The 24,681-nt window shown below is 40.6% G+C and overlaps 2 protein-coding genes and 1 long non-coding RNA gene across 4 annotated transcripts in view; all 3 read right to left on the bottom strand.

Annotated features, from left to right (window-relative positions):
* Positions 1-24,681, bottom strand: part of LOC145554811 (uncharacterized) — a 337,275-nt gene that overhangs the window by 152,843 nt on the left and 159,751 nt on the right. The gene's annotated exons all lie outside the window — the stretch shown is intronic.
* Positions 47-5,764, bottom strand: c14h5orf15 (chromosome 14 C5orf15 homolog). 2 transcript variants are annotated; one of them, XM_008426847.3, is made up of 4 exons: positions 5,607-5,764; positions 2,387-2,782; positions 2,121-2,287; positions 47-1,304 (listed from the first exon to the last, which is right to left on the bottom strand). In XM_008426847.3, the coding sequence occupies exons 1-4, from the start codon at positions 5,728-5,730 to the stop codon at positions 1,170-1,172; spliced, it is 822 nt and encodes a 273-aa protein (XP_008425069.2). In that variant the 5' UTR covers positions 5,731-5,764; the 3' UTR covers positions 47-1,169. The 2 variants fall into 2 exon arrangements, with proteins under 2 accessions (XP_008425069.2, XP_008425068.2); XM_008426846.3 differs by having other exon boundaries at positions 2,121-2,782.
* On the bottom strand, positions 6,908-23,516 carry vdac1 (voltage-dependent anion channel 1). Its single transcript, XM_008426845.3, has 9 exons — positions 23,397-23,516; positions 20,713-20,782; positions 19,493-19,542; positions 18,434-18,586; positions 18,196-18,248; positions 17,647-17,874; positions 16,444-16,594; positions 12,141-12,198; positions 6,908-7,783 (listed from the first exon to the last, which is right to left on the bottom strand). The coding sequence occupies exons 2-9, from the start codon at positions 20,777-20,779 to the stop codon at positions 7,692-7,694; spliced, it is 852 nt and encodes a 283-aa protein (XP_008425067.1). The 5' UTR covers positions 20,780-20,782; positions 23,397-23,516; the 3' UTR covers positions 6,908-7,691.

Raw genomic sequence — 24,681 nt, 5'->3', positions numbered from 1 at the left:
GTTCCTGAAGACACCAACCCTGCGCTACAAGAAAAACACAAAAACGTAACATTTATATAATTTGTGCTTTATTGAGAAAACGATTGTACCGGGTAGTGATTGCAGTAGCAGTAGATCACAAGAGCAAACCCCATATTACACAGAAAACACCTGGACATGTCTAATGTTTCATGGCATTTCAACAAAAAGGCATGAAATGGCAACAGAGGGGAAGTACCCTGAAATAACTAAATCCTTTACTTGCTGCACATTTTCCTGGTAAACGGGAGCAAAAGAGGAAGCTTCAGTTGCTTTTGCATCATTTGGCGAAGGTTTGACAGAGACTTCACTGAAGCCATTAAGCAGGAGGCCACAGAACATCTGCACAGGAACCCGGTAATTAAAACATAAAGCGATCAAGATAAACACAGAAGCCTGGAAATAAGATTCCTATAAATGAGTCCGTTCCATTCTGCACAGCACCAACCTGCTGTTCTTAAAACACACGAGATCATCCGTCACCTGAACATTATTCCTCCCCTGATCAAATGCTTATCCTTAAAAACACGCATTTTCTGAAACTATTCAAAAGTGCAAATCGCATTGATAAGATCCAATAAAAAATGAAAACCCTAACCATTTATCCAACCCTGGATGCTTTAAAGTCATCTGTACAGAATGAAAAACATCAAGTCTGGTGGCTAATATTTCCTTCATTTTACCTACAAGATCAGCTACATCAGTTTACACACAGGTGTTAATTTATTTCTTTATTTGACATGGCTGCTCTGCTTAGTTAATGCTTTTTATATAAATGTAATTATGACACAAAGTGCTTTAAGTGCCAGTGTTCAGCTTGGTTTGAATGCTGAGAGAAATCTACGTTTATAGGTGGAAATACAGCAATTAGGAATGTTTCATCACCTTATTCGTTCAACTATAATAACAAATAATTACACAAAGACGTAAAAAAAAACTTCCACAAATATTTTTTTTTAAATGAAGAAAACATTAAAATAAAGAAAATGTCAAAAAAAAGGCAACAATCTGTCCAATTCTACTCCAACAAATATTAAATTATTTCCGCTGTAGCAAAGTAAAACATGATTTTTGGAAAAAAAAAGCAAAGCTTCTCCAGTTTATGCGAGTGATCAGATAAGCAGCTGGATTTCTGTTTATAGGAGCCGCAATCAAAAAATATAATCTTTGGTCATCTTGAGGGACGGCATGGCTTCGTTGACGTTCTGGTCCAGGCGCCGATATTCCACGTTGTTACGGGAACATAAACCCTCCTTCCAGCGGCGGCTCTGAACCAGCAGGAAGATCTGGAAAACGAGAAATGACAGAAATTAAAGGGATCAGACTGATGATCATCCATTTGTTTGGTCAACTGAAACCATTGTCTGGTTGACAGAAGGACAAACAGACGAATCAAACCTCATTTTTACTTTAAATCCGAGGTGAGCGACAAGTTGCATCAACCTTCAGCTTCTGAGCTGCAAACTGCAAAACTTATGAAACACTGACTTCCTTTAAATCAAGGCTAAAAACCCACCAGCTCAGTACGGAAGAAGATTAGGGTCAAAGAAAAAACACAAACAAAAAAAAAGGAAGAAAGAGAATTTAGGAGGGAGAAAAGTCAGAATTTGGCGCTTTATGTTGACAACTTGGCAGCTAAAACCGAAGCTAGCCATCGTTAGCGAGCAGCATTTGCCCTCCAGCAGGAAGTGGTTCATATTTTCTAAACATGTAATAAACAGTTTCCCCCAGAAAACCTGCCAAGCCCAGTAGTAGCGGGGCTAGCAATGTCTGCTAGCATCTCACCAGTTTTATGCTAATAAATGCTAAAAGTTACAAAGATCCAGAGGTGCACAAGCATCATAATTTGTAAATAAGGTGTGAACCCAGTTCAATGCTTCAACTATTGAAAAATAAAGCACCCTGCATAGAAAACCGTTTTTAAAACTAAACGCTCAGCCTGGTGGGGGAAGTAAAGCCTGGTGGCTGCCAGGCTGATGAAACACGAAGTTTGAGAGATGAAGTCAAACGAAAACGTCGATTCTCCACACACTCCAGGGAAACTGCACAGAGTTACTGCTCATCCAAACTCAACTGATTACCACCAAACGTCCACGCCTCACCTTCCTCTTGTTGTGATAGGTGATGTAGACGACGGCCACCAGGAAGGCCAGGATGACCAGGTGGAGGAAGAAGTGGGAGTCCTGTTCCTCTGAGCTGAAGCTGTCCTCTTCGTCCACCAGATTAACCTGCTGCTTGGTGTCAATTTGCCCTTTATTATCCTTTCTCCCTACATCGGAAGAAAGGATCAAGTCTTCGTCATATTCGTATTCGTCGTCAGGTTTGGAGGGTGAAGTTTCTGGACCGATTTCTGTTCGCTTCTCCGTACCCAGCTGTGGATCGAGGCTTTCTGCTGTGGAGGTGCGCTGGGCGTCAGGCTCACCCGTTGGCTGGGTCACCTTGGTGCTGGCGGTGGGAGCAGGGGAAGTCGTCCTCGCCGCGTTCTCTTTCGTGGTCTTTTTGTCTGCAGTTGGGGGGAGCACGCCATTAGCGTCTTTCTTGGTCTGTGCTGAAAGATGCACAGTGGGTTCTACTTGACGGGTCGTCTTGTTGGCATCTTTGGCCTCGGCAGATGTCAGTTCGGGGGCGGCAGCGGTTGTTGGCGTGAGCTCTGGTCCTGGTGTACTCGGCTTCTCTGCATCTGTGGTCGCGGTTGTCTGAGCTGCTGTCACAGCCGAGTCTTTCAAACTCGGTGGTGGGTCTGATCCCCGAGAAGTCCTCAAATCTGATGGGGAGAAATAACAAAAAATATATATGAATACGTCGATATCCATGATTGTCGACATAGATGCTTATTGATGTTTCAAATATCTGAAATACTGCCACGGTGGTGTTGTGGCGTTTCCTGGTTTATCAACAGTTTTCTCTTAAAGCAGTCATGAGGCACAGTGGAGAAACTTTAAACTGCTGCTGGGCAAGTTACCCAACAGGTTGTTGCTAGGCAACCAAAGAGCGAGCGAGTTGCTAGGCAACCAGAGAGCGAGCGAGTTGCTAGGCAACCAGAGAGCGAGCGAGTTGCTAGGCAACCAGAGAGCGAGCGAGTTGCTAGGCAACCAGAGAGTGAGCGAGTTGGCCGATTCCGCTAACCTAGCATACTAACCTAGCATACTTTAACCTCTCTTTGAGAGGTTAAAGCCTTTCCTCTGCCTACATCTCCCATGATGCCATGCGGCTCTGGATCAGATGTATTATCTATCGATATTGATCACGTGTCTATCTATATATATACTGCAGTAAAAAGAGAAAAATAAAAACTTGGATTCGCCTACTGGCATGTCTGTGATAAAAAAAACCCTGAATTTATGAATCTTTAAATACATTTTTAAATCATATTTCTTGTCCAAAGAGTATTCGTCTCAAAGAATTTGAACAACAATGACTGTAGTTATTCATTTTATCTTGCCTCCTGTTCAAGCAAACCGTTCACACATGCAATTTATTTATTAAATTTTTTATTTTTATTTTCTTACATTTCCAGCAAACTGCAGCCTGCAACTATTTGGAGACGTCTTTAAATTCATCTCAGTGACAACATGAACCAAACAGTGTTGCCATTATTTCCTGCTCAGGGAAAACGAGGCGTTGCCTCAGACGGGAGGCAAACACTGACGACTTTCAGTGTGCAGCAAGACGCCCCCAAGAGAAGAAAGGGCCTATTCAAAGTCAGGGGCCTTCGCCAGCATAAATCATCCCTGAACAGGAGCTGCTTGTTTAGTTTCTCTGAGTAAAACATGAGACACATTCAGGATATAGACAGGTTTCCTTAAACTCTCATACAAAAACAAACATTTACGTTAATAATGTAAAAAAAGGTCAAATGAAAGTAGAATCTGAAAATGCTGCAAAGTGAGAATCTGAAACTTAATAAAATCCTTTAAATTGATCACATAACAAATCAAACCTTTTCATTTTATTAAGATAAAACTGAGATAAAAGCCAAAACTGCATCTGTCATGAAAACAAATGTTGCTGGATGACAAATTACCCTAAAAGTTACTGAGAATATTGTTGTTTTGAGACCATTTTTCAATCATAGTTATCGTAATAAAACGGCATAATAATCCAAGAACTCATTGTCCTGGACCAATAAACTTCTAAAGAACATTTAGCATTGCAACTGGAAGACATTTTAAATATCCAAAATAAATAAAACGACAAATAAAATTAATTATAAAGTCTCTGGAAACAAAATTATTCTTTAAAAAACGGTTAGCAGAGACTAAAACACCAGACTGAAGACTTTTCATCCAGTTTTTGGCAGAAAGAGAAAAACGATAAATCATGCAAATGGAAATTATTGAGTTTGTCTCAATAACGTGATTAATTTATTGCTACAGGCCTTTAAACAGAAAACCTTTAAGCTGCTGCGCCACTGAGTGAGGGAGGAGCTGCGCCTCGGAGGCGGGGCTACGGCCACCCAGGCGTTTTGCTCAGCTGAACGGTTGCCATGGAGATTAAAGGATTCGTCAAACATGGATGAAATACTCCGGGTAAGTCTTCATGAGGGAACAACATGGGAACATGATGGAAAACTCTACAATGTTCATCTTAAATGAAACCCGCCTTTAAATATCTGAAACTCCAGAAGCTTTTCAGAGGAAGACAAAACTATAATGCTTTAATAATAATAATAATAATAATAATAATAATAATAATAATAATAATGATCTTGTGGCTTTAAAAACCACATATGCATGAAAACCAGGAAGTAAAGGGATGACTGACTAGAACAAATAGAAGGAGCCGTAACCGAGTCATCAAACATCTTTCTGCTCCTTTTCAGCATCATTTACTTTTATTATTAGCAGTAAGGATGTTTTGTTCATTTAATCTTGTGTGGAATATTGCAACATTTCAAAATAAAGTTTTAACTGCTTATGTTTACTTGAGTATACAAGTTTTGTTTTTTATTTTTTGACCATGTTGTTTGTAGATAAAGAAGTTAACTCCATTCAAACATACACTGTATACACACATTACAATATTATGAATAAAACTGATTTGTTCTGCTTAAAATCTGTTTTTGTAATAAAATTATTTGTCATTTTAGTTCTTAAAATACCAAAATTTGCACATGACCTATATATTTTAGTTAATTAGTAGTTAATTGTAAAATATTAAATCGGATGTTCTGATCAGATAGTACAACATTTTACCTTCACCGTAGTAAAATATGTTGAAATAGTGCCATTTTAACAGGAGTAAAGTTACATTTTGTGGTATTTCTGGGTAAAGCTGAACATCAGGCTCGGATATTTTAGGTTTTACGTATTAAAAAAAAACGAAAACCCTAAACTAACCCTAAGATATTTCGATTTGGTTTAAACAAAAAAAACCTTTCTGCTACAAATTATTATTACATGGCACATTAGTCAGAGAAAAACACAAATAAAATCAACAGTTTTATGCAGTTACGTATTCAAAACCAGGCTGTCACTGTCGAAACTAACACCAGTGGTTGCTAACGCTACATGCTAATTAGCCACAGCAACGGCCCTCCTGTTATAAAAGACATTCTCACAGCACATAAAAACACGCCGGCGCCGTACCTGGGTTTTTGCTAACTGGAACTGGACCTGAAAGGCAGACGTTAAACCACAGCTGGAGGAAAATAAGCAAACAAAAGACGTAAATATTTCTCCAGCTTTGCGTCGAATTTCTGTGCGCCGCCATGTTGGTGAGTGACTGAAAGGGGGCGGGCTTTACGGTGGCCTGATATACACGTTGGGTGGGGCGTTTCTCTGCGCATCATTCTTTAGCCGGGGAGCAGAGAGGTACGCCGCGGTGGGTGGAGTTTGTGGGAAAATCAACAGGAATACATAGCAGATTCACCGCTGGCCTTCTGTATTACAACTGGAGCTTAAATAAAGTGTAACATAATTCCCAACTACCAAGAATCGCTACATTTACCTTCCATTCAAGATAGTTCCTCCCTCACCAGTACAGCTCAGTCCTACCCAGGCTACTTGCCGACTGACATTTATGAGGCTAACCCTCTTTTTCTTGTTCCTTAATCTGACATTTCTTCAGTTTCATAGTCACTGAAGATCAGAAAACCTACTTACACCTAAAGAGGAACCATTTATGCTAAACAGGCGAAGCTATGTGTAAAACACGCATCCAGTCAGAGCAGTGGCAATGCAATACGAGTCTTATCTAACTTAGAAGTTAGACATTTTTCCTCCTTCAAAACACAGAGGGCTCGTCATCAACCCCTCTGCTACATCAAGGCAGGAAGTGAATCCATAAATCCTGCTGGAAAATGTCTGAAAGACCTGGGCAGTAAACCCAACCCTTATCCTGTTTGCAGACACTCCCAGGTGATATTTGCTGACTGCAATAAACAGGTTAAGGCCGTTTCAGTGACAGGAATGCTGTGTTATATTAACTGGTCTGTTCTGGGTTTGTTGCACAAACTGTTCGCATTTCATCTCGTGTGGAGAATATTTTTCCTTTAACTGTGACAAAGTAGTAAACTTTCAGAAATGCATTGGTAGGAAGTTGTAGATGAAGTGGAATAGTGAAAAATAGTTTTTAGAGTTTTACATTATTTGTAGGCAGAAAGAAAGAATTGTGAATTATATGATTGTATGAATTTTTGGTTAAAACAGGTTTGATTTTCACCGAGTGGGTAGAAAATCCATAAAGTTTATTCCAGTAAGAGTAGATACTTCTCTGAAATTACTCAAGAAAAAAATTATAGTAAAAAAAACTTCTAAAAGTAAATTTTTTTCAAAAAAAGTTACTCAAGTAAATGCAACTAGAAACCACCCATCTTTGGAGTTGTGACAAAAGGTCAAAGGCTGTTCGTTTGTACCAAGGTTATCAAATTAGAAACAAAGAGAAGAAATTGGTTCAAGATGTTCTTTATTTAGACCAGGAAATGACAAAACTGTCAAGTACAATAACCATCAATCCAATAACCCGTCGTGGAAGACAAAACCATCCCGTGGAGTGTTTCTAATCCCGTCTTTTCATCCTCCATCCAGTTATGTGCTTGACAGTTTACCTGTGAGGGCTGACGCGTCTTTGCCTTCTTAAGACTTCGAGTGGATCTAAAACTAGGCAACACCCTCAATAAAATAGTATTCTCTGTTGCTATATGTAACCAAAAAAAAACACCAAAAGCACAGACACAAAAGACAGGTGAGACAAAAACACTGAATAATGTACGCGTTGGGACGTAGTGTCGCTCAGAGCTAACCCCTCGCGCTGTTAATTCACCAAAGACGGACAGGAACTCTCAGTGCGGAAATGTCTGAAGGAAACGTTTCATGACCACCAGGTCTTCTGAGTGAGAAGTGCTTTCTACAGCTAAGTAACAGCGCCACCTGGAGCAGTAACAGTAGAATTGCATGCTAATTGTGTTGTGGGGCTTTTCCCTTTTTCAATTGATTAAAAAGTAACAAAAGCATGAAACTGACTTGATGTACTGAAGCATTCGGTTCTCACAGCTTTGTTCTAAACTGGGCTTTTGAACATAAATACGGTCCTTTACAACTGGATTTGTTTCACCTTCACTTACTTCCACCTGTAACATTTCAAGGGGAGACGAGGGGCTGGGCTACTCAGAGGGTTCGAGATATTCGTGGGTGAGGAATAAGTGTGTGGGGAAAAGTTGCCGTCTTTTCCGCCTACGCCTGGAACTCCAGACCCACACCCAGCTTGTGGCCGCCCGAGTTGATGTTTTTACCATCCAGGAGAGCAGAAAGTGTCAACTTCACACCTGCAGAAACAAACATTTACACGTTCATTTTTACCGCACTGCAGGAATATCCTCCACAAACCTCAACTCTCCAGATGGAAAAACAGGAAATAAAAGGAAATCAGAATAAGCAGAAATCGCTCGTAAATATTAAAATACTCAATATTTCTAGACTAGATTGAGATACTTAAAAATGTAACAATAATGGAATTATAGTTTTGATAAAGGTAAAAAAGTTTCACATGGCTCAAACACACATAACTGAATCCTCCAAACATTTATTGATAAATTTATTGATTTATAAATAGAAAATGGCAAATTCTAGAAATGCAATGTGATCTTTGGATCATAATTTTAGTTAGAACACTATCAAAAATGAAATGTAAAAGTTTTTAATTCAGGGATTTGCTGTGGTGGCGTAGGGGGTTCAGCACAACCCTCATATGGAGACCCTAGTCCTCGACGCAGCTGCTGCAGGTTCGATTCCCTTTGCCGCATGTCTTCCCCGTCTCTCATTACCCACTTTCCTGTCAATTAACTATCAAATAAAGGCCACAGAGCCAAAAAAATCAATATATATATATATATATATATATTATAGACCAGGAACAACTGGTCTATATAGTCAACACTAACTGCCAAACAACTAGTAGCTCAGTGTTCCAACATCCGCAAACGGCAACTGCTGTCACAACTTGAGATTGACGAGGTACAACACAAGTGCTACGGGAAGGAGCCAGGATGCCAGGTCAGAAGGGAGTCAACTACAACTCCCCGCCCAGAGACTGGGTATGTAGCCCCAGTAATGAACCAACCATCTGAGCTGAACGAGGCAGCAACTGACCTGAGAGAGAGAATCATGGCCCGAATGAACACCAGACGACCCCGACGCCAATTACAACGGCTGAGTGAAGTACCATCTGAAAGTCTCATTGAAGATGTGAATGCAGCATTGAGAACGATCCCTACCAACACCATAACAGAAACCAATGAGCTGATATACAACTCAGCATCAGTGATCCTTGAGATGCTTGGTTATAAGAGCAACCATGAGACCCAATACCCACCATGGAAAAGACGGTTAGAGGCTAAGATCAAGATAACAAGGAGGGAAGTGAGTCAACTGTCCGAGCTCCAAAGGGGTGCAATGAAAAGATCAGTACCCAAGAAGTACAGCCAGATGCCCATACCTGAAGCACTCGAAACTGCCAAACAAAGGCTCCAAGCCTTGGCCAGCCGCCTAAAGAGATACACGAGAGAGAATGAAGCCAGGGGGATTAACCGGCTCTTCGCCACCCAACCAGCTAAAGTGTACTCTCAATGGCAGGGTAATAACAACAGAGCAGACCCACCCAGGCTGGAGACTGAACAATACTGGAAAGGCATATGGGAAAGGGAGGCGTCCCACAACAGCAATGCACAGTGGCTAACCTCTCTACGAGAGGACCACAGCAACCTCCCTGAACAAGCCCCGGTAACCATCACTGTGGCAGATGTCCAAGACAGAGTCTCGGGTATGAAAAACTGGACAGCACCAGGACCTGACATGATCCATGCCTACTGGCTTAAGAAACTCACTGCCCTCCATGAGCGACTGGCAGCTCAACTGAACCAGCTGCTACAAAATGGGACTCACCCTGAATGGTTAACTGAAGGGCGCACAATCCTGATACAGAAGGAACCCTCGAAGGGTTCAGTCCCATCCAACTATCGGCCAATAACCTGTCTCTCTACAACATGGAAGCTCATGTCAGGCATCATAGCGGCTAAGATAAGCGGGCACATGGATAAATACATGAGCAAGGCACAGAAGGGCATAGGCATAAATAGCAGAGGAGCCAAACACCAACTCCTTGTAGACCACACAGTTGCCCGAGACTGCAAAACCCGACACACCAACCTGTGTACCGCTTGGATTGATTACAAGAAAGCCTATGACTCAATGCCACACACTTGGATCATTGAATGCTTAGAGATGTACAACATCAATAGGACTCTAAGAGCCTTCATTGCAAACTCGATGGGGCTGTGGAAAACCACCCTTGAAGCCAACTGCAAACCACTTGCACAAGTGTCCATCAAATGTGGCATATACCAAGGAGATGCTCTGTCCCCACTGCTGTTCTGCATAGGCCTGAACCCTCTCAGCCAAATCATCAACAAGACTGGCTACGGATACCGACTCAAGAATGGGGCCACGATCAGTCACCTCCTCTACATGGATGACATCAAGCTGTACGCCAAGAGCGAGCGAGACATCGACTCACTGATCCACACCACCAGGATCTACAGCACTGACATTGGGATGTCATTCGGACTAGAGAAGTGTGGTCGGATGGTTACAAAGAGAGGGAAGGTTGCCCACACAGAAGGGGTCTCACTCCCAGAAGGAACAATAGCAGACATAGAGCACAGCTACAAGTACCTGGGAATACCACAAGCAAATGGCAACCTCGATGAGGTCACAAGGAAAGGAGCCACAGCCAAATACCTCCAACGAATACGGCAAGTCCTGAGAAGCCAGCTCAATGGCAAGAACAAGATCCGTGCAATAAACAGCTATGCCTTACCAGTAATCAGATACCCTGCCGGAATAATTAGCTGGCCAATGGAAGAGATGAAGGCCACGGATGTTAAGACTAGGAAGCTACTAACCATGCATGGAGGGTTCCACCCCAAATCCAGCACCCTGAGACTGTACACGAGCCGTAAGGAAGGAGGCAGAGGACTAGTGAGTGTGAGAGCCACTGTCCAGGATGAAACATCCAAGATCCATAAATACATCAAGGACAAAGCCTCAACGGACGATGTGCTCAGCGAATGTCTCAGGCAATGGGGAACAGAAGACAAGGTGCTGGAAGTACCATCATGGGAGGACAAGCCCCTACATGGGATGTACCACCGACAAATAACTGAAGTGGCTGATGTCAGGAAAACCTACCAATGGCTGGAGAAAGCTGGACTCAAGGACAGCACAGAGGCTCTCATCCTGGCCGCCCAGGAACAGGCCCTAAACACCAGAGCAATAGAGGCTCAGATCTACCACACCAGACAAGACCCAAGGTGTAGGTTGTGCAAGGAGGCCCCTGAGACAGTCCAGCACATAATAGCAGGGTGCAAGATGCTGGCAGGGAAAGCGTACATGGAACGACATAACCAAGTGGCGGGCATAGTGTACAGGAACATCTGTGCAGAATATGGACTGGAAGCCCCGAGATCAGAGTGGGGAACACCCCCAAAAGTGGTGGAGAATGACCGAGCTAAGATCCTGTGGGACTTCCAGATCCAGACAAACAAGATGGTAATGGCGAACCAACCGGACATTGTGGTGGTGGATAAAGAACAGAGGAAAGCCGTTGTGGTGGATGTAGCAATACCAAGTGACTACAACATCAGGAAAAAGGAGCATGAGAAACTGGAGAAGTACCAGGGCCTCAGGGAGGAACTGGAAAAGACCTGGAAGGTGAAGACCACAGTGGTGCCTGTGGTCATCGGGGCCCTCGGGGCAGTCACCCCCAAACTGGAGCAGTGGCTAAAACAGATCCCAGGAACAACATCAGACATCTCAGTCCAGAAATGTGCAGTACTAGGCACAGCCAAGATACTGCGCAGAACCCTCAAGCTCCCAGGCCTCTGGTAGAGGACCCGAGCTCAGAGGATGAAACAGACCACCCGCGGAGGGTGAGAAGGGAATTTTTTTTTATATTTTATATATATATGTGTGTGTAAAAGTTTTTAATTCAGCTGTTGCAGAGCAGAAGTTTGGCCTTTTTACTGCTGCTGTGATTTTATGGCTGTATAATGAGACTTTAAATGTATATTATATGGTATCAGACTGACTGACCACAATAAAACTAAATCTACATTTTTATATCAGGAATGATGACAAATGGCAAAGAGAAAACAATTGTTGAAAATTAAATAAAAATGTATACATTTTTAGGATAAAATATAAGATTTTTGTAGCATAAACATTAAAATAAAGTGTAACCAACAATGGAGCGAGCCGCTCTGACTCCCTAAATATTCACAAACACTGAAAAGACGGACAGCATTTATGAAGTTTAAACATTTCACTGCAGTGATACTTAGCAACGTTTTTACTAAAAAGACGGTAACGAGAACAGCAAACTAAAGCCAAGTTTAAGGAATCTGGTGATCCTCCAGCATAATAATGCTGGTCAGAATTGGAGCATTTCTCAGGCATGTTTCTGCTACCTAATTAGATATATTCAGCGTTTCTTTCCATTTAGCTTTTTCACATTTCTAGACTGAGAACCTAGAAATGAATATGACCAATAAACAGAATCGGTTAGGAAAATGTGTAAAAAAAAGAGGATAAAATAAACCCTTTAAGTTTCCTGCAGACTGAACTCACCTGGCTTAATATTCTGAGTGTAGCCCAGTCCAATAAGGCTGGAGTTGTTCACCTTCGCCTGTCAGGAACACACAGATCAAATGTTCAGAAGCCAAACACTAAAAAACAGACCCCAGAGTTAAAGGAATATAAACAAATGTAACCATTTAGAAACTTTTTTAGTCATAATTTAATTAAACAATAAAACGGTTCTAATTTGTTTTGCAGAAATGGGCTGAAGTCAAAATGTTAATAAAAATAATAATTTAATTTATAGAGCACTTTTCATTAATAAAAATCTCAAAGTGCTACATGGTGCAGCTAAAAACAAAATCATCAAAAACAAAAAAAAAAAGACAGTCGTTTAAAAGTGGAATATTCTTGCCTAAAAAGAAAAGTTTTCAAGCCAGTTTTAAAATCGGACAATAATTGCGGGGCTATAAAATCGTCCGGGAGAGAGTTCCATAGACGAGGAGCCACAGCAAATGCTCCATCACCCATAATCCTTAGTGTTGATGGAGGAAGGTGGAGAAGATTACAGGCTTTGGGTTGTAGGGGTGTAGAAGGTGGATGTGAAGTAAGGAGGTCCTTCATCCGGTGAGGTTCCATATAGACAGCGATGCTGATGAGAGCAGTTTTATCCTGAATCCTGTAAGTTACCGGAAGCCAGTGAAGCTCGTAAAGAGCAGGTGTGATGTGATCAAATGTACGAGTTTCACTAGGATCCTGTTTTGAATGTACTGAAGCCTCTGGAGGCGTTTTCTGTGGACTCCACTAAACAGAGTTACAGCCTGGAGGAGACAAAGGCGTGGATGTTATGGTCTCGGCATCAGAACGGGAGAGAGATGAACAAATGTTGGAAATATTGCGAACATGAAAAAACAGGTTTTAAACAGGAGCTTAATGTGATTTTTAAATGTGAGATGAGATGAGAGTCCATTCGAACTCCAAGGTTTGTAACAACAGAGGAAATGGGAATGTCTTGTCCAGAGACGGGCATCTGGTCAGGATGCCTCCTGGACGCCTCCCTGGTGAGGTGTTCCGGGCACGTCCCACCGGGAGGAGGCCTCGGGGAAGACCCAGGACACGCTGGAGGGATTACGTCTCTCGGCTGGCCTGGGAACGCCTTGGGATTCCCCCGGAGGAGCTGGAAGAAGTGGCTGTGGAGAGGGAAGTCTGGGCCTCCCTTCTGAAGCTGCTGCCCCCGCGACCCGACCCCGGATAAGGGGAAGAAAATGGATGGATGGATGGATGTCTTGTCCAGAGAATGAAATACTCGTCAGAGTCGAGGACTGAACCTGGTGAGGCGTTCCGATCGATATGGCCTCGGTTTTGGAACAGTTCAACTGAAGAACGTTCTGGTTCATCCAAGTCTTCATCTCCTCCAGGCAGGACGTCAGCGCAGTAAGTGGAGGTGAAGTAGAAGATGATCCCGTTCTAACGTAAAGCTGCAAATCGTCCGCATTGCGGTGAAATGAAATGTTATGATTTTACCTAAAGGCAGCAAGTAAAGAGAGAAAAGCGTAGGCCCTAGAACTGACCCCTGCGGGACACCACAGGACACACTAACGGCCTGGGACAAGACAGACACATTCCAGCCTCTCAGAAAGAAAAGATTGGAACCAATCCAGGACAGGTTCACAGAGAACAGACGATGTAGATGAATGTTTTGGTCCACAGTGTCAAATGCAGCAGTGAGATCATGGAGGACAAGAATGGAAGAGCAGCCAGAATCAGCAGCCATGAGAACATCGTTGGTAACTGCTAGCAGGGCAGCCTCTGTACCATGAGCAGGACGGAAACCAGACTGAAGTTTGTCATTTCTTTGAAGGTGGCGCTGGAGTTGGGCAGCAACTGCCTTTTCCAGCACTTTAGGAAGAAAAGGAAGATGAGAAATAAGACGATAATTGGAAAAGGAATCAGGATCCAGAGTGGGTTTTTTTTAGAAGGGGTTTGATGATGGCAGTTTTAAGAGACAGAGGGACATGGCCGGATTTCAGTGATTTATTTATAATTTGAGTAATCAACGGGCTTATCGCAGCGCGATTTGATTTTATAAGTGAGGAGGGAAAAGGATCAAGTGCACAGAAAGAGGGTTTCATTCCCTTAAGGAAAGTCTCTACCTCGCTTTGAGCAACGTCATCAAAGCAGTTCAACCCAAACGGCACAGAAGCAGAGGCCAGTCGGGAATCAGAGACACCAGGAAACTGAGATCTGATCGAGTTTACTTTGTTTTTGAAAAATGACAGAAACAGATTGCATTGTTGAGTCATATCTTCAGTTTGTGGGGATTAAGGAGGTGATGTATTGTAGAAAAAAGCTGTTTAGAGTTTCCTGGACAGCTATTGATAATGTTGGAGTAGTACTGAGATCATTCTTTCCTGAGGGAAAAGGCTTTCCGATGTTCCCTGTAAGCCTGTTTATGAGCAGAGAGACCGGATGATTTTACACGTCTCTCGATGGCACGGCCAGCGGTTTTCATGTTCCGCAGCTCACTAGTAAACCAAGGGGCTGAACGGGAGAAAGACACCAGTCTCGACTTCAGAGGAGCATGGAGCTCCAAAAGCTCCTGGAGAGACTGATTGTAATAGAGCACAGAATCACTTACTGATGGGTGATTAACAGCAGACAGAGAGTGAAGGTCAGAGGTCAGAGCCTCAGGGGAGATGATTTTCAGATCACGGAACTGAATAAAACGTTTTGCGTCCGGAACAGACGAACTTGAGGGAATTTCTAATGAGATGACACTATGGTTAGAAACACCCAGATCATAAACAGACAAGTTGCTAAAGCTTATAGTGTCCGTGATCACCACATCCAGAATGGGGGGGCATCGACATGCTGGATGAGATAAAGCGAGTCTAAAAGAAACTTAAAATGAGTCATCAATGTGAGCATTTAAATCTCCAAGAACAACATTTTTCACGGAGCAGGCACAGAAAGAGGTGAGAAGGTCGCGCATCTCTGGAAGAAATAAAACATGGAGGCCTGCAAAGCAAAGTAATCTTCGCCTGGAACGGGGCTTTAAGATGTTCAACTGAAGCCGAGTCACTTCAAATAGAAATGGGCCTAAATGACGACACAAACAACCAGCCGCACTAATTGGCTCTGGGGAAAGTGGGACTTAGGACTAATGTGATAGACGGGACTGAATTAGCAGAGATCCGTCTCTCTGTAGTACGCAGACTTCCTGTTTGGGTTTGTGACCGTCTGTGCCGACCTGCAGCTCTTCTCCCAGGCAGGAATGTCTGCGGTTAAACAACATGGCCGCTTGTTCATGAAGATTAAAAACAAAACAAAAAAACTGGTGGTTTTAAGGAAGGGATGTCCAAAGTGCGGCCCAGGGGCCATTTACGGCCCTCTGGAGGATTTTGTGCGGCCAACTCCTTCCTAGAAAGGAGTAAATCTGCTTGGCAAGTTGCTGCAGCTGGACTATTTTTCAATATTTCTGCTTTCATCCACGAACTCCGACTTTTGCTCAAACTGAAATCATCTACAGCTTAAATAAGAAAACAATCAATGCCCAAAAGTTGAAACGTTTTCATGTTTTGCATCAACCATGATTCACAAAAATCTGACTATTTTGTTGATTTAAATCAAATTTTACACTTTTAGTTTATTATTGAACAGATAAAATTAAAAAAGGCAGAAAAAGTTTGTTTTGAAGGCGTTCATGTTGCGACGACTTCCTGAAGGCGGAGTGTCAGAGCAGGAGCTTCTTAAAGAGACAGAGACCCTTTAAGTCAGGTTGGACAGATGTAGCATTTCTACGGAGCCCCTAAGGGGACATGGAGAAAAAAAAAAGGAAAGAAATCCCGACTTATTATCTCAAGATCCCGACTTTTTTTTCCTCGAGATCCTGAGAAACTAAGTCGAGATCTCGAGATCCCGACTTTCGAGATACTAAGTCGGGATCTCGAGATAATAAGTCGGGATTTCTTTCCTTTTTTTTTTCTCCATGTCCCCTTAGGGGCTCCGTACATTTTTATAGCAACTGAAGGTAAAATAATTAATGGGTTGAGCTATAAAATCACACAATGTGGCTGGAAAACAGAATAATGTTTGTGACCCTGATGTCTTTTCTACTTAATGATTTCGGCATATTATGAATTTTATTTATTATTTATAATAAATTATATAATAATATTTAATTTGCCTTTGGGATTAATAAAGTATTTCTGAATTTGAATGGTTTTAATTACAAATTTCTGATAATTATGGAGCCGTTAAGAAACATATTTCATTAAACTGAGACGAGGGGAAGGAATAAATAGCTGGTGAAAAATAAATCAATAACCTTTTGGAATAAATACATAAAACTCACGGAGAAAGATGCGTCAGAATCGATCTGATACTTGGCGGCGATGCCAAAGCGGGTGTTGCTGTTTCCTGCAGTCCAGGCCAAGTTGACGGCCGTCTCCAGCTTGCTGTTCACCTTCTGGTAGATCGACCCGCCAAACTCGGTGCCATCGTTGCTGTAAAGAACCAGCAGGGGACCTTAAGTAGCTGGTAACGTTTGTCTGACCTCACATAAAGACTTCAGAGGATTTACCAGGGGAAGCAGCAGGAACAAAACCCGTCCCTCACGCTCACCATCACCTCATCTGACTTATATAATAAACTATCAGGCCATAAAAAGACCCCGCTTATAGAAAATTATTAAAACTGGTTATTTATTATAATGCAATAACACATTCTAAACATCAATAACTTTTAAATTATAATAAATATTTAACACTGGAACTGGAAAACTTTATCCAAAATAAATAAATAAAAAACAGAAACAAATAAGATGAATTACGAAGTCCCAGGAAACAAAGTTATCCTAAAAAGAGGGACGATTGAGACCAAAATAGTAGCTTGAAGACTTTTATCATCCAGTTTTTAGATAGATAGAAAAGAGAAAAACGATAAATCAAGCAAATGGAGATTACTGAGCTAATTTTAATTTATTATGTGATTGATTTATTGCCGGCATTTAAACATAAAACCTTTAAACTTCTGCTCTACTGATGATCAGCTTGTGTTTAGGCCTTTTTTTATTTTAACTGAACCAAAACACCAAATTCTGCAGCACATGCACTTTACGTTTGTCATAGTCAAGCTAGCATAACTGAGCTACTTCCTCTCACTTGGGTTTTTTTTTAAATAAAACTTTTTCCTGGCCTTGTTATCTACCTGTCATAGTGTTGGCCATTAGCAGCAAAGCACTGCATCCATTTTATTTTATATATCAAGAGCATATTGAAGATGCAGCTCGTTGTGCTAACTTGACGACCTGTTAGCGAGCAGTTTTGGTGGGATCTTGTGGATCCAACATGTTTACATTGCTGTACTAATATGACTTTTTGCAGTGTTTATGTGGTTTATGGGGACCATCAATGTCCCCACAAACACTGAGATCTCGCACAGATCTTTGATTTTTTTACAATATTAGGCTGCTAGCTAAATCTGCATTTTTTTATTAACGTTTTTTGGTCTTTATAAGCTAAGCTAATAAAAGCTGCTGAGTGTTTATAGTTCTTACACATTCGTATGGAGCTGGAACTCATCGGTCTTGTATCCCACAGCAAAGTTGCTCTGAGTGACCTTGTTCCGGCCGGCCTCGAAGGTCGTCTGGTATCCAGCCAACCAGCCCTCGAACCCCACCACTGCGGCGCCGTGAATGGCCGTGCCGTTGATGTCGTAGTTGACGTCGCAGCCCAGGTTGACGTGGTCGCACTTGTAGGCCGTCTTGAGCTTCCCGCCTTTCTTGCTGGCAGGACGTTCAGCGAGGAAAAAAACGAACCGTTGTTGTGAATATCAGAGGGTAGAGCATCCAAAAATATACTCCAGTAAGAGTAACACTTCTATATTTTTACTCAAGTAAAATTAAAATATAAATGTCTAGGAAATTACTTAAGTAAAAGTAAAATACCCCTAAAAGTACATTTTTTCCAAAAATTACTCAAGTAAATGCATCTGTAATTGAAGTTACTGCTCATCTCTAGTCATTATACACAAGAATCAAGAGCTAAAAGTTTATTTTTTAATAAAAAGCTGCCATAGAGTGGCAGGGTAAAGCTGCTGTCATTACCCAGTGTTTGGAGAGAAGGAGGAATCAAAAGTAAGCTTCAGCCCTTTAATTAACTGTGGAGAGAAAAAAGAGGGAATCATGTTAAAACAGAGCACAGGATTCATTTCCAACACAAAAACAACGTTTTCTAACTGCTTGGGAAGAATTTTAAAGATGCATATTGAATATTTTCCCAACAGTCTCGCTCAGATCTTTGCTTTTTTTTTAGGAACATTTGTAATTTTCCCCTTGCGATCACCTGGTCCTCCACGGTGATCTCGGTCCCCAGCGTGTTGTCGGTGTTCCACTTCTCTGTGAAGGTCAGGCCGCGCTCCGCCCACTTGTATTTGGTCTCCAACGACCCGGCAACTTTGCTGGTCTCCGTGTTGCCGGAGCACGTGCTGGTGAACTCCTGAAGGCAAAAGACGTCACTCAGTTACACGGAACAGGCAACCACGCGACTACAAGCACACGGTACGGCCAGATAGGAAGGAAAGCTAATGGTTTGACAATATAGATGTCCAAAAATAACCATACATTAGTGCCAATACTGCTTTGAACAGATACAGTTGAAATTGCAACATTTGTTACATTTTCAGTTGCTGCGGTTTGTTTTTTCACTGCACTAATTTAAAGATCTGTTCCCCTCCTGGCCTGTGGGGGGCGCTGCAGCAAGAACTACTGAAGGAATCAACACATAACCCTCTGAAGACACTGAGCGCAACTTCCTTCTTCACCAAATGTAAATAAAAATGGAGGCGTCAGATTTTAGCGGTTGGAGGATTTCTCCTATTAGCCGCTAACGCTAGCGACACTCCGGCAGCAATTTCTATGATTTACTTAAACCCACAACACCAGACTGCTCCAATGCAGGATGAGCAGAAACCCATCACAAAATGTGACAGATTACCACATTTCTATAAAATGTGGCTGAAACTAAATTACTGATGTTTTGATATGTAAAATATAAATCCTCCTTAGGTATAAAACTATAAACAGTTTGGTTTCTATCCAGATGCAAGAAGGTACGAAGCAAATTTCTCTTTTGTATTAGTCAATATTGTAATTTTACATATTTGCTGCTGTTAAAAATGTAACTTTTTATGAAATATTTAATCAATATCTAATAAATGTTATGAATATCGCCACATTTTAGAAACGTGGGAATTAGTCCAGTTTTTGTCGTTTTCTGAAGGTTTAAAAGCGACAGAGACCAGAGCAAAGGGGGAAATGAAGCCGACAGGAGAATCTTTCTATTAAATCATGAAAAACAGAAACCATCTCCTGCCTGCTGGACCAGTCAGCAGTGAAAACTTACCAGTCCATTATCAGACTTTGTCTTCAAGTCCAGTTTAATGAGGCCGAAGCCTGAAACAAAAATAACCAAACATCAGAGCAGCGTCTTAAATGATGAAACGACGAGGTTCAGATTTCAGGTGAAAATTTGTTTCTTTAAACCGAAACACAAACTAACCGAGGTTTATGCTAAAGATCTGCAGAGGGGCTTCTAAAATTAAATGAAACAAGAAGAGATAATAATGGGAGGAGTACATATACGCGGCTTGTTGATGCATTTGTAAGGAATTAGTTTCTGGTTTCCTCTGATAACTGAGCATTTATTTTTCAGTAACTGACAGAAAAACTCTCCAGTTTACACTGCAGGTCACACATCGCTGTAACCATGGAGACACTTTTAAAAAACTGCCACAAACTGTCACCAATTCCTCCGGATTCTCCAAATTCAACAGCAGAAACACAAACAACCAATCAGAGCAGAGAGGAGGGGCTTAGCGCTTCCAATCACTCTTCCCCCGAGCTGGTTCACAACTGAGCCTGCAGCAAATGCTAGGCTAGCTAGCATAGCCACCAATATGCAGATAAACGGTTTCTCTGCCATTTGGACCTTTAGCAGAGCATACACAAGAATGATTGACAGAACTAAGCCCCTCCTCCTCGCTCTGATTGGTTTTTAAATGCACTTTCAACTTGTTTGAAACAACAAAAGTTGTTTATTTCCAGCAAAAATATGGACAACACATTAACTAAAAATCTGTTACAACTTAGATGAAAATGAAAGTTTACTTAATCCAAAGTTTAAAAAGTTCAAAAATTATTTTATAAAACCTCCATTTGTCACACCGGAGATTTAACAAACAAAAGATGCTCACTGCTAAAATAATGGAAGCGTCTCAAACAGTGGTGCCGAGCCGGCATCCTGCATGTTTTAGCTCTGGTTTCACACACCTGGATCCAGTGATGCTCATTAGAACCTCAGAAGAACACTGGCAAGCTGAACAGGTTGTTTCTACCACCAGGGAGAGAATAAAACATGCAGGATGCCTCCAGGACCCACTTTGGACACCACTGGTCTAAAAGTCACCAAACAAAATTAATTACACATTTTGGCTCCAAACCAACTTAAATATATTTTAATTGCCCAAATAAAACTAAATCGATATTTAAATTCAACATAAATGGCTAGAACAGCGTTAAAGGCCAATTGTGACCCGTTTTTAATTAAATAGGTCGTCTGCTTACCGTATCCCTTTGTAAAAACATCCCTGGCTGATTTTCCAAGGTCAGCGTAGGTGGGAGGTACAGCCATTGTCTGAAAACAACAAATAAAAGTAGCTTCCTTATGATCGCGCTCTTTATTACACCTGTGAGAGACATAAATCTGAAACGGAGCACCAAGTTTCAAAAACAAGACGCCATGTTAGCTGAAGGTCACCTAAAGAACAACAAGCACCAGCCTGCTAGCTTTAATATTTACAAATAATTTCCAGACGATCTGAGCGCTAAAAGCGATTGTAAAGACAAAACTACCCTCCGCTTAACGCAGCGGTGTCCAACGTGCGGCGCGGGGGCCATTTGTGGCCCTGACTGCTGTTCAATAATGGCACAAATCTATGGAACCACTACAACATAAAGATTGATTATTTTATTTCATTTTACCCAGAAACACACTTTGGCACAACCCTCCATTATATTTGGATAAACACAGTAAAGGCTTTAAAAGAAAATTCTTATTTTTGTTGCTGGAAGTGAAATAAAAACATTTAATAAACCAACAAAAAGTGCAAAAAGTTAAATCACTGAAAACATTGAGGCAAACCTCATATTTATGTTTTTTTTAATTAAAATATTAGTTGTTTAATTTACTTTAGTGCAGGTAAAGGATAAAAAAAATTCACAATAATAATCTTTTTGTGTTTATAATTGGGGGTGAAAAGCTAATTTTGGCACCAAAGGATTTTGGCTCTTGGTGTAAAACGTCTGGACTCTGCTGGTTTGATCAGAACCGGCTGGAAACAAAGTTCATGTTTCCAACAAACGGAGAACAAACACGTCTCTTTGGAAACTCTCTGCTATCGCGTCTGTGAGCGACTCTTTGTCCCGGCCTTTCACCAACACCCGGTTCTGCAAGACGTTTCACCATCAGAGTGACACAGGAGCCATTTTTAAATGGAGCAACAGCTAGCAAAGCGCTGGAGTCTGTCGAGAACGTGCAAAGTTTATTGACAGAAGGAAGTAAATTTGAACAAATGACACTAATTTTAGACTCCTGCTCTCCAACCCAGAAGTGGAATTAGACCCATGGAGACTTAGCAACCCTGAACAGGAGCAACTAGTTTACATACTTTAGATCAACATTTGATTCTTTCTCTCTTTTTTTTTGCTTTTTCCTTTGGTTTGTCATTTTGTTTGCATCTCCTTTTAATTCCTGTAAAGCACTTTGTGTTGCCTTGATGCTGAAAATGTGCTATATAAATAAAATTACATTTACAAATGTTGAATAAAAAGGCAAACTAGTCTTCCAGACCAGCTTGGTTTTATTACGATGCGACGTTGAAATGGTGCTGCTGAGGAAGAAAATCATCAAAACTAAGAAAATTCATTCAAAATGGCAAATCAGTGGAAAATCTGATTGGTGTACATAAACACTAATAATTGACAACCAATAAATAATAATGAACTGAGTAAAAAATGAGTTAACTAAACTCCAAATGTTTTAAATAAATAAGAAAATTGCCTCTATGGAAAGCAGTCAACCTTTAAACACTTTTATTGGTAATTCTATGTGAGTCAGAACAAAAAAATGGAAAAAATTGTAATTTTTCAGATTCAAGCATTTATGTAACAACTTATCTCCACATTTTACGAAAACAGCAACTGCTCAGTAGAAGCACAAAATGACAGTAGAATATTACAACAAAACCTATAATTCAACAACAAAAGCTGCAATTCCATGAAGCTCAATTAATGAGAAGTAAAACCGTTTATAAATCACACATAGCTGTTAATATATATAACGTATAACTATAGTCCGACTTTATATGTCATGCAATTAGCATGACATATATGTAATTGCATTATATGTCATGCAATGACATATACATTATTGCCTTTAAATCTGCTGAAATTCAAACTTTTCTAGTTTGGAGAGAGTATTTCATAGTTTAATTTTAAAAAAATACACCATGTAGCTCCTACAGCAGCCCTTCAAACAGGGTGAAATGTAGATTGCAAAGCACGAACCACTAGGTCATACGTTTATGTGTGGGATGTGAGATTTTTAAGGTAAATATGGGTTAAATGTTTATACATAATATCACACAGAGGTCTGTTCATAAACTTTACCAACCACCTTAGCTTCTACATCTTTGTCCTTCAGCATTGCTTTTTATTTTAACTACAGGATAACAGAACTTAAAGCTCATTGTGAGACTTATTCTGACATAAAAAGTCCAGTATCTTTTGTGAGAGCCCAGTAAGGAGCGCCTGCGGGGACAAAAAGGTTATCACGCCAACATCCTCATGCCCTCGCCGGCTAACTGGTTAGCATTAGCTCAGTCAAGGTGGTTAGATGGTAAAAGGGACTCTGGTTGGAAAGTTAAAATCCGAAGTGTAACACAGAGAGCACCATGAGCACCAAGAGGGTCAATTAGTTCAAGAGCTCAACTTTTTAAATTGCAAACAATCCGCACAACTGCATATAAGTTCTCCATTCAAATGACCGCATCACAAGCTAGCAGCAGATGGTAGCTGCATAACAACGACGGGCCTGTCGACTACTAATGTTTCCCACGCCAGTTTCATATTTATATAAATAAGTGAGGAGACAGACACAGCTCTGCAGTTCTTGGCGAGACTCGACCCACTCACGTGAAATGCACAGGAACGTGGCTGGGTTTCGTTTTACAGGAAGATACAGAACATACCTCTGTGTGTTCCAGTCCAAGCCGAGAAAGAGCCTGTCAGCCGCACAAAGGGAGGAGATAGGAAGGAGGCGCAGCGACGTCACGTGCTACGTCAGAGCCTGTCATCTTCAAAGATGGGAAATCCGGTTAAACAACAAGATGCTTCACTTCGCATTTTAAACTGACATCTGGGAGGAGGAGAAGATTTCCATTTAACCCGAGTCTACGGAAGAGGATGAGGGCCACTTAAAACAGGACTTCTGACATTAATCTCAGATATCTGGGAGAGGGAGGCAGAATTAAAGTCTGAATTTATTTATTTATTCATAAAAAGATTATATATTTTTAATAGTTTTTTTAAAATAATTTTTTTCATTTAATTTAATTTTTCTATTTCTTGTCAACAACTATCACTGTCTACAATAAGTCTTTTTTAAGTATTTGTATTAACATGAGTTATAACAACATCTAATTTCTATTGGGGTCAATAAAGTATTATATATATATTACTGAATTTGAATAAACTATTTCTGCTGTGACTCTAATCTCCTCGTATACGTTTGAGTTGTGCAGGAGGAGAAACGATGTTTAAGTGATTTTTTAAATTCTGAGTTTAATTGATAAAATATGTGAAGAAAAAAATCAGAATTCAAAGATTAATTTTTTTTTCAAAGGTCTTAATCCTCTTTCATATGGATCGTATTATTCTGCATTAAAATATTTAAGGTTATGGTTATTATGGCATGTAAACAAAAAAATATAATAATTTTTTTAAGACATGAATGTAATTTTATGATTAAAATGACCATTTTATTGCCATAACTGACAGATTCTCTAAAAATAATTAATATTCGATTCATAGACAGTTATTAGAAGTTACCAAGAAATAGATTATGCTGTGATAAGAACTGAGATTAATTGTGATAGCAATAAACTTTTTTAAATATTTTAACAAAATTTTCTACTTTTGAAATCATGTGTCATTGTTTTTAATATTATATGTTAATATTAATACTATATTAATTGTAGTATACTACTCAGCAGTTCAGTGCACTTAAGAATTTTACACAAAAGATTTTAACAGGACTAAAGACGAGGATTAAAACAGTTTTTTAAGTAGGATTTGTTTTTGTGAATGTGTGCAGTGATGCAGAAATTCTCTACATTTAAATAGTGAAAAAAGACAAAATTCTCTCCAATGATTATTTTAAAAATAGTTTTTGACTGTTGGTTTGATTAAAAAAAGTAAATATCACTAAATATTGTGAATATCCAGGAAAATGACATCATTTCCTCCCCAGTAATA

The sequence above is a fragment of the Poecilia reticulata genome, chromosome 14 (genome assembly GCF_904066995.2).
Source record: "Poecilia reticulata chromosome 14, P_reticulata-male-v2, whole genome shotgun sequence".
Lineage (NCBI taxonomy): Eukaryota > Metazoa > Chordata > Actinopteri > Cyprinodontiformes > Poeciliidae > Poecilia > Poecilia reticulata.
This window is presented reverse-complemented; position numbering and strand designations above follow the sequence as displayed.